The sequence below is a fragment of the Adiantum capillus-veneris genome, chromosome 12, assembly GCF_014529385.1.
Source record: "Adiantum capillus-veneris isolate H3 chromosome 12, ASM1452938v2, whole genome shotgun sequence".
In the NCBI taxonomy this organism is placed as follows: Eukaryota; Viridiplantae; Streptophyta; class Polypodiopsida; order Polypodiales; family Pteridaceae; genus Adiantum; species Adiantum capillus-veneris.
Window position 1 is genome coordinate 128,383,434 of NC_140942.1, and position 15,832 is coordinate 128,399,265.

General features: G+C 44.5%; 1 protein-coding gene across 1 annotated transcript in view; it reads right to left on the reverse strand.

Annotated features, from left to right (window-relative positions):
• Positions 1–2,138: 2,138 nt before the first annotated feature.
• LOC147446493 (protein sym-1-like) overlaps positions 2,139–15,832 on the reverse strand; it is a 38,139-nt gene continuing 24,445 nt past the window's right edge. Inside the window, exons 2-3 of the mRNA XM_086525706.1 lie at positions 3,194–3,285; positions 2,139–2,923 (exon numbers count right to left, since the gene is read on the reverse strand). Coding sequence (XP_086381832.1) covers positions 2,530–2,923; positions 3,194–3,285 — 486 coding nt within the window. The 3' untranslated portion in view covers positions 2,139–2,529. The remainder of the gene's footprint in view (positions 2,924–3,193; positions 3,286–15,832) is intronic.

A 15,832-nucleotide genomic window follows, 5' to 3' on the forward strand; every position in this document is an offset into this window, starting at 1 on the left:
CTTCCAAAAGACCTCCAAAATATCCTAATGTTAGTGGCATCTAGTATGCATGATTCTTGTGTCGTATGTTTCATGCTATAGAGGCTAGCATGCAGTTTCATGTTCAAGAGCCCTTCCAAGGGTAAGGAAAATAGCCTTTCTTCCTCTAGATTTTCTAATTCAGAACACCTAGCAGTATATTGCCATGTACATCTAGTTTAATCTCTAACCGTTTCCCCTTGTTTTTTCTTGAAGTTGTAGATTTGACCTAAATCTTTGTGCTTGATTTTGCTAAAAGGAAGCTACAAACCATTTTCCAAGTGTTTAAAGATTTGTTACACTCTCTAATACCATGGCTTAAACCCAAGTCAAAATTTTGTCCTCCAAGGTTATCCGAAAAACCCTTGTATTGAGTATAAAATTTATCTTCTCTCTCAACTCACAACACTTGGTTGAAATTCACTAAATGATCATAAGGATCTCCATTTTTGTTGTACTTTTGACCCATTTGTGGAAATTCACAAGTTTGACTTTTTGGAATCTACTCCTTCTGTTATGTGTATTGCAGATGTTAGTGGCTCTAAGTTTTGGAACAAAGTTCTATTCAACCGCGACTCTCTTGGCTCTTTGTTAGCCTAATTGCCATCAATTTTTCTTGAATTGTAGGTGTTAAGAAACCCATCAATATTATCCTTAGGAATTAAATCCCTAGTCTCATCCAATTTTATGTTATGTTGTGTTGGCTCCCTTTCGTTGTTCATACTCTCAAAGGAAGCATGAGATGGTTGAGGTTCTACTTTCTTCTTGTTAGGCATCCAATCTTTGATAGAATAAACTTTGAATGTCTTGGATTCCTTCCTAATGTTGTAACAAGGCAACAAATCTTCTTCATCCCGTTTGAAGACATACAAAATTTTGCTAGCTTGGAGTGTTTCTAGTTTGGCTTTTATAGTCCATAAAAGTTCTATTGAACGTTCATTTTACCAATAATAAACACCCAAGATTTCATCATCGATCTTCAATCTCCTAGAAATCCCCAAATGTGAAAAGCAACCCTCTAGACCAACAAGGGATGGTTTTTCAAGGACTTTCTTTCACTTGTTCTAGTGGTACGATTGTCTATTCCCAAACATTTACATTTTTAAAATTCTTCGTTTTAAGGAACCTTGTACCCTTAGGGTCCATGTAATAACTCCATATATTTCGAGTGAGCAATTATGGTTCAAACTTGATTTCGTGGTGTTCTATCCTCATCACATACTCTCTTCAAGGTCTATGTAAATCTAAGCTTCATAGTCATTCTTCATGGAATGGATCATGCCACTTAGGTATTTCACAATAGTTTTGACTCCTAAATTGGTAGAGTGAGAAGCCATGTCTAAGCTCGTATCAAAGTTAGTGGCAACTGCTTCCTCAAATATGGTAAAGAGTCTTCCCAAAATTGGTAGAGTGAGAAGCCATGTCTAAGCTCGTATCAAAGTAAGTGTCAACTACTTCCTCAAATATGGTAAAGAGTCTATCCCCTTTATTGATAGTCTCTTCAAGAGAAGCCACCCAAATCTCAAAATCTCTCACTGATCTTAGATTTCCTATCACTCTGCCTGACCTAAGATTCATAAAGATTTTAAATAGGCTTAATTGAATACTAACATGGCTCTAATGGTTAGATTCTCTGTAGCTGTTTTTAGCTCTAATTTTCTCCAAAGCATTGCAGTCTTTAGCAATTCTCCATGTCTCCAAAGAAAAATTTGTATTATTAGTATTGAAGTTCTAAAATTGTACTCTATGTATGACCTCATTTCTGCAATAAAAACCCATATTGATACCTAAAATATGCAAAAAGATTTGGTAAAGCCTTTGAAACTAGTTTTGCTCGAACCTTGGTCCCTGGTGGGTATTTTTAACCCAAACTTGAGGTGTGAGTTGTACTTAAGTTGGCTTGCCAAGTTTAGTGATACACAATAGTCGTACACTCAAATCATTATCTCATAAAAACACTCCAAAAAATAGGACCAAATTCCATGTATGATTGAAAAGTACAAAAATGAGTCACATGACTGACCTTCAGTTGGTAGCTAACAATTTGTAAACATAGTGTTTATCATATACTGCATAAAAAACATACTTTTTATGCACTGTATTATGTGGTGCACCATAAATCCAATAAAAGGATTTTCTTCTAAGGATTTTCTTCCAATAAAAGGATTTTGTCAATAGGGGGGCAAAAAAGCACTGCACAATGGCACATTCCCTACATATCCCTAGTCTCAACATAGCCAAGACTGTCCAGCGTTTTCAGGTCCTTCAACCAATCAGCATGGCTAGTTATGTTTGTTTTTGGTAGCGTGCATGCGCGTGTGCACACACAAACAACTAACTACCTCAATTTTGGCAATTCCAAACCTTTTATGCATCAACATTTTCTAAGCTCTTGAGAGATTATATTTCAGAGTCTCACATGGATATCTTCAAAAAAGGCATTGCATCAAAGGATGTAAAAGTTATCCATGGAATGCCATATCCTCTCTAAACCCAAAGACAGGCATTCAATCATTGATGCTTTGGAGCCACATGAGACAAAAGCCATCTTTTCCATGCTGCATCCTCTTGAAATTTAAACCATGACAGAAAAACACTGTCAACCAGGCAGAAACCATTTACATAAAGAAGCTGATGTTTCACCGGCACAAACCGAAAATTGAAGGCCTGAACTAATGGCCAGAAGGCTCCTTCCGTCACGAGAGCGGGGATGTAATCCCTTTTCAGCATGACCTTGATCTCTTCCATCGTCTTTCCTGATGCAGCACCCATGTAAGTGAGGAATGCAAGTAGATGCAAAGGACCTAGCAGAAAAGTATCTGCAATCAGCTTTGTGCTTGTAGACTTCAATGAGCTCGCCTGGAACTTGAGCTGCTTTGTCACAACATATTCCAAGCTTTCATACCTATATTCATACCCACAGAAAACTTAAACCAGGACTTGAAATGGGTTATCCTATAATCCAGTAAAAAGACAATCCATGTATAAAGAGACAAGCTAGAGGTTTCTAAAAGAATTGAAGATGACTGATGAAATATATACAAAAAAACTGAATGATTATGCACATAGCTTGCCATGTTTAAAGTGCAATGAGTGCCAAAAACACAAGAGAATGTGAAGAAAGGTGAAGGCCCTTTGTTGTACATATAATTTGAAAGGTTCATGAAAGACATACCACCAATGCCCGACAGGTGCAACGAATGCCGCTCCAAAAAAGCTCAATGTGAGTACTCTCTTCCAATCAATATCAAAAGCCTCTGCTTTAATCTGCACCATGGCAAAGACTTTTAAAAAGCTTGCATGCACACCTGTTCCTCCAAACACCGTTTGAAATCATGAAGTACTGGTTGAAGAAGAGCATTTCAAAAATTGAGCTTTAAAGAGTTTTGCTACTGAAAAGATAGACAAAGGCCCATTCAACTTGGAGCACAATATATTACCCCAAAATTTACAGATAGCAACAAGTGCAAGTTATAAGCTCGAGGTAGTCATCAATATTACCATCAACTCTGCATGCATAGTAATGACAAGATAACGTCGACATCCCCGCTAATCGTGCCCAATGAAAATGGATATCAACATTTGCTTCTACACACACACATCTTCTTGAATTAATGCTTCATTACTAGGAGAGAACCTCAAGGTGAGGGAACATCCACAAAGACAAAGAAATAAATACGATGGTGGAGCTAGACACAAAAAAGCTGCAAAGCTGACAACAGCAAGATGAGTAACAGTCACAGAAGACCTCTGAAAGACGAGAGGGTTGCCCAATGTCTTCCAAATCACATAAGAAATTTAGAGTGGAGTTGGACAAGATCTGGGCTGCGTTTTGAAGACTAGATGGTGATTCAAGTGCCACAGTCCATGCCCAGTATCTCTGCAGATTTTGTTGGAGACTTTTGTTCAGCAAAGAGGGCTTAGTTTGGAGTCTGGACCGATTGCAGCTGGTGTACCTGCCCTTGATGAGGAGTTTGGAGATCCCTGTCGATGACATGTCTACGGAAGACTGTTGTGCAACCTTGGAGTGTCTTGACGATGGCACCCAAGAAGAAGAATGTTGCAGAGAGTTCTCATGATGAAGACACAAAAGAAGAGGTCTATGTAGATACAGTGGATGATGCTTTGGAACATTTGCAAAAAGTCTACTCATGGCGGGAAGTTGTAGGAGTTACTTGAAAGGCAGGTTCAGGTGTTGCCATTGTTTCTCCCAAGACTAGATGGTGCTTAGGGAGGCAATAATGGAGACCAACGACCTTATCTTGATGGTGCACGACAAGATTGAGAGGACAAAGGCTCCTACAGACGGGTATCTTTCTTCCAAGGAGTTGGAGAAGCTTGCAGAGCGTCAATGTGCTTGGGACCGGCTCAATGCAAGGATCCGGTCTTTCATCTTCCTCAATTGTAAGCGGCAGGCACTTGGAGTCTTGCACATGTTCGGAGTATGACTAATGCTCAAGAGATCTTGAGCCACTTGGAGTCTTGGACATGTTTGGAGTATGACTAATGCTCAAGAGATCTTGAGCCACTTGGAAAAAGTTTACAATAGGATGACGCCTATGAAAAGAGCTCATCTAGAGGGACATTTGTGGACTTTGGACCCTCGGAAGCCGAAGTCCATGAAGGATCTCATTGAGAAGATGCATGAGATGTAGCATTGATTCTTTAGGCAAGGAAGCTGACCTCTTTGTAAAATATGGCTATAACCTTCATGACGCATTTTACTCTGGAGTACAATGCTTTCTATTCAACTTTGATTACTTTAAGGACAAGTGATTTGGCATGGAAGGAGCTTGTTCCCATGGTGTTGGATCAAGAGGACCAGCTATTGAGGTCCGGATTTAGAGGGGCTCAGACGCCCTGGTTGGACAATGTCCAGCCAAGAAAGTAAAGCAAAGGCAAAAGAAGGATGATACTTCTGGTACAAGTGAGCTCACCTCCAAGAAGGAGGTGATTGTCATAAGTGTGGAGAACAAGGGCATATTTGGAGGAATGGCCCAAAGAAGTCAGTTTCGGATTCAAAGTCCAATGAGGCGGCTACTGTTGCACCTATTCCGGCTTTTACAAACTTCGTTCACCTACCTTCATTTCACGAGGGACTCATAAAGACTTGCAGATGGATAGCACTCTTTTCATATTTCATTCTCAGTACCAAGCTCACGCAATTGCTCCTACTTTCTTGGCAAACTTTACAACCAATAGGACCTATATAGTCTTTTCATAAAGACTTGCAAATGGATAGCACTCTTTGCATATTTTATTCTCAGTAAACAGCTCACACGATTGCTCCTATTTTCTTGGCAAACTTCAAAACCAATAGGACCTATATAGTCTTTGGAGAATGGTGTGGCAAATGACTAACAGGTTGTACATCTTTGTGATAGTTGGACACGGAACACTTGTATATTGGCTCTAGCATTGTCAACCGGACTTTGGAACGGCATGGCGCAAGTAGTCCTTGGAGGAGAAGCCGCTAATCTCCAACTTTCCCTATAATTTAAAGCTATTGATGGCATGCTCACAAGACATGGTGTGCAAGTGAAGGAGCTCTAACCTGTACAACCGGACTTTGAAACAGGATGGCGCAAGTAGTTCTTGGAGGAGAAGCCGCTAATCTCCAACTTTCCCTATAATTTAAAGCTATTGATGGCATGCTCACAAGACATGGTGTGCAAGCGGAGGAGCTCTAACCTGTACAACTGATACAAGTTCCATGGAAATGGTGGACATTAACGGCAATTTTAAATAACCACTTGTTGCCATTGGTGGACAAGATCGTCTATCCTAGGCCCTACGGTTCTTTGTAGAGAGGTATGCTTGATGAAGTGGTGGACTGGACTTGCAAATTCCTTCGTCACTCATGGCCCCCCGGATCCCCGAGGGGATCTTATAGTTTGGGAGTTCATCTCTCCGCCTAGATCTTGCAAGTGAGGGCTTCTTTGTGGCTATGTCTAGCCTTGTGAGGCGTTTCCACATCCATGATTCTAGGCATGTGGGATTTCCCAGGTTTCCCATTTATGGATTGCGAAGTACTTTAGGCCCCATTCTAGCACTATGATGAAGCCATGTACTCTCTTGTATTGCATTGTTGTGCCCCGCAAGGCTTGTGCACTCTCTCTCTCCCCATCTTTCACATTCTAGCATGTTGGGGGATTTCCTAGTTTTTGTATGGCCGTAGGCCACACCCTATTTTTTCCTAGTTTTCCCTATTTATGTGTTGTAGGGTATTTTAGGTTGAAATGGACATTTTTGCTCGCCCCTTTACAAGGAGGGACGGGTGCCTGTTAGAGTTTAGTTTCTTGTCCAATGGTAGCTCCAATATCTCCCACGAGCAGATTAGGGAGTGAGGGTTATTTTGTGGTTGTGCCCGGCTGTATTTGAGATAGACGTACCTTTCTCGGCGTTGCACTCCACGGTCTTGCTCACCCGGTAAGCTAGCATGAGGTGGGACCGTTCCTAGGGTTGCCCAGGGCTAGAGTCTCTAGTTCTCTGCAGTTCTGCTACTAAATATGTGCAACAGGTTACTTTTAGTGAGTTTACATATTTATTAGCATTTTTTCAGTTTGTAGGGTCGTGGGGTTTTTTGCCAGGCTAGTAGGGCAACTTACCAATTGCCCTATATAGGCAGCCCTCCCCCCCTTCCCTTCCCCTTGTACTTTTGGCTTATGAGTGTAGTTAGCCAACATTTTGGGCATCACACTCTCTCTCTAGTTTTTTCAGCATAGCAGCTAAAAAACACGTTTTTTAAATAGAGTACAAAACAGATGTTTTAAAACGTTCAGTACGTTGCTTTGTTAAAAAACGTGGGCAATTTATAGACTTTAATAAAAGTTGGCTTGCCCTAAAGTTTAAAAGGTAGTCAATTTTGCCAAAGTTGCAAAGGTCTAAACACTTTTTGTATGACTCCATTATTTATTATAAATGGCAAAGAGGGTTTTTGACATTTGTGTACACTGTATAGAAATGAAATTAGGTAAGGTGCAACGGAAGTGAATGTTGAACTTTACTCAAGATGAGTGCTCCGGACTGTGCTCAAGGGTTCCTTTTACTTACGGAAGGGAGAGCCTTCCGTTCCTTTAGTGAGAGAGTGCATATGATCACAAACAATGCTAATTTATGGTCTTTTGCATTGCTTTGAAGGCGAGCTTGCTGCTGCTGCCAGCACCCCCCTTTCGACATCGCTGCCTGCCCCCCTGCCCCTACGCAACACCCTCGCCCTCACCTCCCCTGCACAGCCCACCCTGCCCACCCCCTTGCGCAGCCAGCCTCTTGCGCAGTCCTCCCTACCCACCCGCTGCCTCTCCCGCTTCCCAGCTCGCAGCTTCTCCTTCCGCTACCTCTCACGCTGCCCAGCCCCACCCATAACCCTCCCTGTTGTCCGCCCGTCCTGTATTTTTGCCCAGCCCACCTGCCTTCCCATTCACTCGCCCGCGCCTGCACTTTGCCTTTAGCCCTCTCCCTCTCCCTTCCTACTTGTCGTGTTCGGTCCAGCAGGATCCCTTCCGTTCATCGACGCTCCTTCGCTTCTTCTTCACAGCAGCAGACAAAGATGGAGGCTCAAGCTCCACCGTAGAGGGACTCCAATGAAGCCCCCTCGCCCGATCCCGCTGAGCCCGCCATTCGACTTGCTCTCTTATCGACAGAGCAAGCGAGCCTAGCCACAGAGCTGGAACGCCTGCAGGCGACTTCCGTCACCTGCAAGATTCTTGGCTCAAAGGGAGGATCATGAGATACTTGGGTCACACTCGTGTTCTCATTTATGGCATTAACAGAGGATGTGGATTCTTTAGGTTTGCTAGATTCAATCTTAGGGCATGTTCTTTTTATGTGACCCTTGATGTGACAATGATAACATCGACCTTTCTTAGAATAAATGCTTTGTTCTTTTGACGTAATGTATCCTCCTAAAATTCCTTGTGCTACTTTTTCATCTGGGGTGAGCTTAGGTTTTAGCAATTGTGTTAGCTTTACCTTAGATTCATTGTGTGAGTTCTTTTCTGAGAGACTAGAGGAAGATTGGTTAGAAGAGTTACCATTCTTACCGTTCTGAGGGTTCTGAGAAGTCTGAGAGGTACTTTGCGAAGTCTTGTTCTTCTTAGGCTAATAGGCTTTCCCTTATTGTGCTTCATCTCCTGTGCGAGAGCAATCGCTACCCCCTTGTTGAGATCAACGGGATCGAAGACTTCTACATCAAACCTGATATAGTTGTCCAACCCGAAAATGAAAGCCTCTTTGCGCTTCGCATCCGATTTGTGTAATTGGGTTCCAAGCTGCCATGGTTAGAAAAAGACATGATTGGAGTACCATTCTGCTTAAGATTGTGCCAATCTTCCTTTAACTGCGCTAGGTACTGAGGTGGCAAGAACCGCGCCTTGAGCTTGTCTTGGAAGTCGGCTCAACTGAAAGAAAGGGGCACGTCTACCTCGGCTTCCTCTAGGTGCGCGGCCAATTGCTCCTCTTGCCACGCTTGATACCAGTTGATGGCATCACCGGCAAGATACATGGCTGCCGTCAAAACTTTGCTATTTCTTGTCTTCTTAGTTGTCGCAAAATAAGCATTAAATTGATGCAAATAAGAATGAAATAACATTAGCATCCATCTTACCGTCATACTTACTGAATGTCAACTTCTCGATGACGGGGTTGTTGGAGTCCGAATCACGGCTTGCGCCACTTGATAAACCACCAACATCTTTGGCCGGCTCGGGTTTCGAGGTGAGTACATGTAGGACAAACTCTTGCATGCGTTGGTCTCTCTACGCCTCACGCTCTAACTCCAAGGCCGCTAGTCTTTCTTCGAGTTCGCGATACAATTCTGCCTTTCTTTCTTTGCGCTCGCGATCCAATTCTGCCTTTCTTTCTTCGGCCGCCAAGCACGCTTGCTCGCACCATAGTTACATGGGACGGCGGGTCGAGGTCGGGAACGGGAACCGGGACGAGGACGGGACGCAAAAGTCAAGAAACGGGAACGAGGGTCGGAACGGCAAAAAAAAACAGAGTTTTTTTGGCATTTTTTGACCTACACATGCCACACACATAGAGCATCACTTTGACCACAAATTTACACTAAATAGACCAAAGAGCACGAGTCATATAGGCGCAAATGAGCTAATAAAAAATCAATGGATACAAAATGAAAAGTGCATGCCACAAGGGCTCAAAAAGGACTTAGGATAAGTCTCAAGGATAACAAAAAGTACAAAGGGCTAGGTAGACTCTAGAGAAGTAGACTCTAGACTCGAGAGTGATCAATGATCATCAAACTCAAAAAGTGCTCGCCTGCTGAATCTCCATATCGTCGTCGTAGTCGAGGTCATCAGCGACATATGAGGCCTCGCGAGGCTCGCATTGAGGCTCGAAGTTCTCCTCTAGCTCCTCCAAAAGTGTCTCGGTCATAAATGGATTCTCTTGTGCCATCTCCCACTCAGTGAAGGGATCTGCCTTGTGTATGACACTCTTGGCAAGCATGTGCAAGTTAGCGCTCACAAACACCAAATCATTGGCCCTCTGGACCCCAAGGCGATTCCTCTTCTTAGAGGCAATGTGGCTGTACACACTCCATAGTTGCTCCAAGCAACTAGTGGTACATGCTTGGCTAAGGACACGAACAGTCAAGCGCTGCTATGTGAGCCATCTCCTCCATAGTCCTCCCACCACAAAACCGAGACAATCTTGTTGCGATCAACCTGTGCATCTACACATCCATAGGAGCCCTTCTTTTGCCTGTAGTTGAGTAGCTCGTCTCTAATCTTGCACCTAATGTCACTACTAGGCTCAAGGCGCTCGAATGCAAGCCGCTATCCTTTGCTCACCTCCTTGTCGGTCTCTTGACGCCTTCCCTGAAACTCAGGGTCAAGCACATAAGCTGCCGCATGAAGTGGAGAGTAATATCCATTCCACCTCGACTCACACAAGCCATGAATCTCTGCATACTGAACAGGGTCAGGCACAAGCTTCTCAAGTGTCTCTATCATCCGATCCATGGCTTCGTAGACTTTGCCGATGCATGGCTGCAAGTTATCCACAACTCGAAGTAGGTGTAGAATAGGCTTGACCATGGCGTCAAGAGTCTTTACCTCCTCCCACAAAGCGACGTCGTCGGCCCATTCTCGGCATTTCAATCCTGTTGCTGATGTAGACTCCGACATGGCCTGGAACTCATCACTGAGAAAGAGGCCCCTTAAGGCTCCGCCACATGTAGACAAACGGCCTAGCATAAGCCAATTGAATGCAAATCTTGTCTCTGAAAATTTGAGCAAGGACAAGTGGCTCCTCTTAAAGAACTCATGGCGCACTTTTTGATGATTGAGCACAAAGCAAACAATTTGAGACGTGTCACCAATGGTGAGTGAAATCCATGACAAGCTCCCTATGTCCTTGAGGAGATTATTGAGGCAATGCGCCATGCAAAATGTGATATGGATGCTAGGATACATGCCCTCAATGATAGCCACGGCTGCCCTATCTGACGCCTCTCCATCTGCAACCATACAAAGGACATTCTCCGGGCCGGTGATCTCTATGGTGCTTGTCCACTCTGTAGCAAGTATCTCCGCGGCCTTGCCATTGCCGGATGCATCATGTGACTCCACAAAGTACATCTCCCCTCGAGAGTAGGCCACCACTCCGTGGATGGACCACTTGCGGGTGCCCTCCATCCATCTACAAGGAGAGAGACACCATTTGTCTCCCACAAATCCTTTGTTGCTTGGGCCACTTGCTCCACGGCAAGCTTCTCTTTGTCAAGGAGGGTGGAGCGAAGCCTCTCCGATGAAGGTGCCACATAAGAGGATCCATATTCCCCTATTTTCGTAACCATGGTTCAAAAATATTGAGACCTATCCACACAAAATAGAGCATGTTGTGTTAGTATGGAGAGTCGAGAGTCAAGACCCCATAATGAATACAAAATGGGAGATTGCAATGTGCATATGCCAAGGGAAACTCACCGCGAAGCATAGAAGGCAATGTGGTCGTGGAAGAAGAATCGGGCAACCGACCTATCCACCTCTTCCTTTGTCACGTGACACATCCCAACCCTATGTGTCCGTGGACAAGCTACACCATAGCCGGGTTCCCGTCAGTTCAGTCAGTTAGATTAGCAGTGATCTGGCACTTTTGTGAATCTATTCGTAGACCGTACATGTCCGGTCACTTAGCATAGATGCATATCCTCCGGTTGCACACAGCATGATCATCGGAATTCCCATCAGAATCCATTAGCATCAGTTAGGGGAATTTTCCAGTGCATTTAGCCTATTTTCCTATTTTTGGTTATTTTAACTTATTATTTTTAAGTGACTTTCCAACAAAAGTAGGTAGGGCAATTTTGCTAAGTTAATATATAAGCAAACCCAAATTAGCACTTTCTGGCAGAAGAGGCAGCAGGAGCTCCCGCTCAACAGGCAACTTCTCAGCAGTACCCCCCCTCAAGGACCCCTAGCGTTTCTGTTCCCAGCAGTAAACTCCCACCTCTGGCGTTTCCTCTCTTGCAGTCATCGCCATCAGCCACAGTACCCTAGCGTTAGCAGATTCTTGCAGATCAGCCCCATCCTCGGAGTTTTCCCACAACAGAATCACCTCAGCATTAGCGTTTTCAAATCAGCCTTGCTAGCGTTTTTGCTACTTCAACCATGCAACGTTTTTGGATCAGCAACATCAGCAGATTACTAACGCCAGCAGAACAGTAGAGCCAGTGTTTTGTACAGCAGGTACTTCAGCGTTTTAGCTTTGCAGATGCAGATCATCCTAGAGTTTTTGGCTAGCAGCAGGAGTGCAATCACCGTTTTGTTTTCAGCCATAACCCACATCAGATCCAAGGGAATTGAATGCAAATCTTGTCTCTGAATATTTGAGCAAGGACAAGTGGCTCCTCTTTAAGAACTCATGGCACACTTTTTGATGGTTGAGCACAAAGCTGACAATTTAAGACGTGTCACCAATGGTGGGTGAAATCCATGACAAGCTCCCTATGTCCTTCAGGAGATTATTGAGGCAATGCGCCATGCAAAATGTGATATGGATGCTAGGATACATGCCCTCAATGATAGCCACGGCTGCCCTATTTGACGCCTCTCCATCTGCAACCATACATAGGACATTCTCCGGGCCGGTGATCTCTATGGTGCTTGTCTCTGAAGTACCTACTGTACAAAACGCTGTTGTAGATGTTTCCCCCATTTTCAGCCATAAAAACGCAGCCAAAACAGTCATTTCAGCCACCAAACAGTCCCCGAAATCAGTGATTAGAAGACCTCAGATTTCAGCCATCTCCGTCGTCGTCATCGGTATAGTCCCATTGCATCAGTCCATTGCATACGCATTGTACACCTTTGTGCAATCAAAGTAGACCACTCTCGCCGACGAGAGTGGGGCCTTTGGAGGAGGGTTTTACAACCTCTCGGTGTCGTATCTCTTCTCTCTCCTTCTCTCAGTCTCATTCATTTGCACGCACAATATCCACTCACTTTGTTCATGACCACAGCACTCTACAAGATGGAAAGCTCTCTCTTTTCCTAAAGAACTAAAAGGATCACTAATCTTGAGAAAATACAACATTCATTCCGTTGCACCTAACATCCTTCAATTTAGGATTCCAACTTTTGTTGAGGGTGCTTTGGCGATACGCAACGAAAGAGGACGGTGTAGATGCATTTGTCTTGAACGCTTGAGAGGTGGAGTCAAGGTTGGCTTCCCTTTGCTCTCGCGGTGTCGCCGTGGCGGAGGGATCAACGGCAACAAAACGGCCCCTCTTGGCTGCTTCCGTGACCTCAATACACCGCGAGCTTCTCAAGAAGCTCCAACCTCTTCTCGGGAGATACTCGAGGGCAAAACTTCACCTAGTGACCGGGTTCATGAAGAAGATGGACTCGCACTTTGTTTGCAACACCCGTTCTCCTGTATGGGCATGGCTTGCACGTCCATGTTCTTGCACCACCACCTTTACCACGCGTGGTAGAGTCGACTTCATCCCACCACAACCATGTTTGCACGGCGGGCCTCCTTCGAGAAGCGCCGACTTGAGAAGTGGAGTTAGCTTGAGATGACAAGATAGTGGAGAGAGGGTAGAGCTAAGAGGAGAGCTTGTGTGGAGAGAGAGTAGAGGAGAGCTTCAAAGTTGAGAGGGTAGAAGAGGGAGAGAGTGGGTAGAGACTTGAGAGACTCAAGGATAGAGCTTGAGCCTTGAGCGCCCATAGGAGACCGTAGACGGCGTAGAGTCTAGATAGTAGACGGTAGAGAGGAGAGCCTTCATTGACCTTGAGAGAAGATGAGGCCCAAGGGTGCTTTTATAGGCTCCCAAGGACCAAAGCCCCCCAAAAAAGTAGACGTTGGCTGCCTTTGTCCATTAAAAAATATCACTTTTTCAAGTTTTAAAAAACTGTCCCCGTTCCCGGCCGTCCTTGGTCCGTCCTCGATACGGCAGGCTGTGTTCCCGCCGGTCGGATGAAAATTCGACCGTTCCTAGCCGTCCCCCTCCGTCCCCGGCCCGGTTACACCCGTTTTGCGTCCCTAAGCCTCGCCCCTCCGTCCCCTGTAACTATGGCTCGCGCTCACGCTCTAAGGCTGTCGTTCTTTCTTCGATGCCAAGCGTCCTTGCTCATGCTCACACTCCAAGGTTGCCGTTCTTTCTTCGTACTCGCGCTCTAAGGCGACGCGTTGCACTTCTTGTCGTATCATCATGTCCATCATCGTCTTTACCAAAGCCTCCATAGGATTTGCTGCAATCCTTGGCGTAGATGGGAAAGGGAGAGGGTCGGAAAAACCTCCGGGTGGGGAAAATTCTTCTTTGCCACCTTCATCTTCATCACCTCCATGCGAAGTATCCATTCCGCTTCAAGTGATGACCATACACTGAAGTCTTGGGTTCTTAAGTTTACAAGGAACTTGGGTTCTTGGGTTTCTTGAGTTCTTGAGGTTCTCGAGTCCTTTAGTTCTTGAGGTTCTTAAAGTTCTTTCTTTAGCTTGCAATATGTGTTAGAGAAGGATCTTCTCTTGCCCGAGCTCTTCTCTTTCCCGCGGGTGCATCCCTTGGCAGCCTTGCGCTCACAGCAAGGTTGCTTTTTTCCACCTCACGTCGATTGGCCGGCCGCTAAGTCCACGGTCCGCTCTCAATGAGTGAAAAGAGAAACAAGGGGAGGCTAGACAAGACCTTCTTTCTTGGGTTTCCTGTCACTTTTCAAAAACACGATTAGGAATCGACACGCCCAAAGTATACTTGGGTTATACGCGACCACAACAAGCAAAAAAAATACTTGTGGTTCTTTCCTTGAGTGATACAGAACAATGTCAAAGCTCTGATACCAATGTAAGGTGCAACGGAAGTGAATGTCGAACTTTGCTCAAGAGATGACTGCTCCGAACTGTGCTCAAGGGTTCCTTTTACTTATGGAAGGGAGAGCCTTCCGTTCCTTTAGTGAGAGAGTGCAAATGATCACAAACAAAGTGGTAAACATTGTGAATAAAGGAAAGGTGCTGAGATTGAGAGATAGAGAGAGAAGAATACGACACTAGAATATTGTCAAACCCTCCTCCAAGGGCCCCACTCTGTATGGTGAAAGAGGTCTATGCTATTGATTGCACAAATCTCGTACAATGGTCTAAATGCAATGGACTTGCCGACGATGTCGACAACGGTGAGGACGGCGACGAGACGAGCTGAAATCTGAAAACGCTAAGGGCTGAAATCTACAAATCTTGTATCTGTTGAATTCTGACTCTATGTCAGTGATGACGGCGATGACGACATTGCCATGACAATGCACTGAAAACGCAGATGCTGAAATCCGCGAATAGCAGGCTGAATCTGCAAACTCTGGCTGATTTGACCGTGCGGCGAGGATCTGCTGCGAGAAGGTGAGATCTGTGAGGTTTGGGGACTGGCGTGCGGAGTCTGACTACTAAAAATACAAAACGCTGATGCTAATGGGGTACTTGTCCTTGGAAATCTGCAAAACGCTGATGGAAATCTGCAAATATAAAAACGCTAGGCTGATCTGCTCTTTGCTACAAAAACGCTAGGGAATCTGTTGTGAATCTGCTAACGCCAGACTGATCCGCAAATTGCAAAACGCTGGGGTTGATCTGCAAATGCTGAAAACGCTAGGCTATCTTGATGGCTGATAAAACGCTAGGAGTTCTTACCGAGAGTCTTGCTGAGAAGGTGCACTGCGAGATGGTATCTACTGCCTCTTCTGCAAGAAAGTGCTAGCGCTAGCTTTTCTTATATATTGCCTTAGTCAATTTGCCCTAACAAGTTTCCCAACAAAGTCACTTATTTATAATAAGTGAAAAATGACTAAAATAGAGAAAATAAGTTCTGTGCACTGTAAAATGCTCCTAATGGATTCTGATGGTAATGCTCATGATCATGTTGTGTGCAACCAAAGAACATGCAACTACTCTAAGTGCCTAGACATGTATGGCCTGCGAACAGACTCACAAAGGTGCCAAAACACTTCCTAAGTTGAATTGAACCCTAGTCATGAAGTAGCTTGTCCACGTGCACATAGGGTTAGATGTGCAAGTGACAAATTATCATTGACTAAGCAGTGAGTTTAGGATTTAAAGATGTCAACTTTCCATTTAATTATGCGCAACATTTGACTTCAATAAATTATTAACCTTTGTATGGACCCATATAATATAATACTTGTAAAAATATATATATTTGAAAAACACTGATCCTCCAAAAATACGTCTAGTACACGTATCAAGCGCTATGTGTGTGCGCGCGTTTCCTCTCTCCAACGTTTTCTAGCACCATCGATCTCTCTCCCTCTCAACGTTTTGCCTGCGATCTCTCTTCTCTACTAGC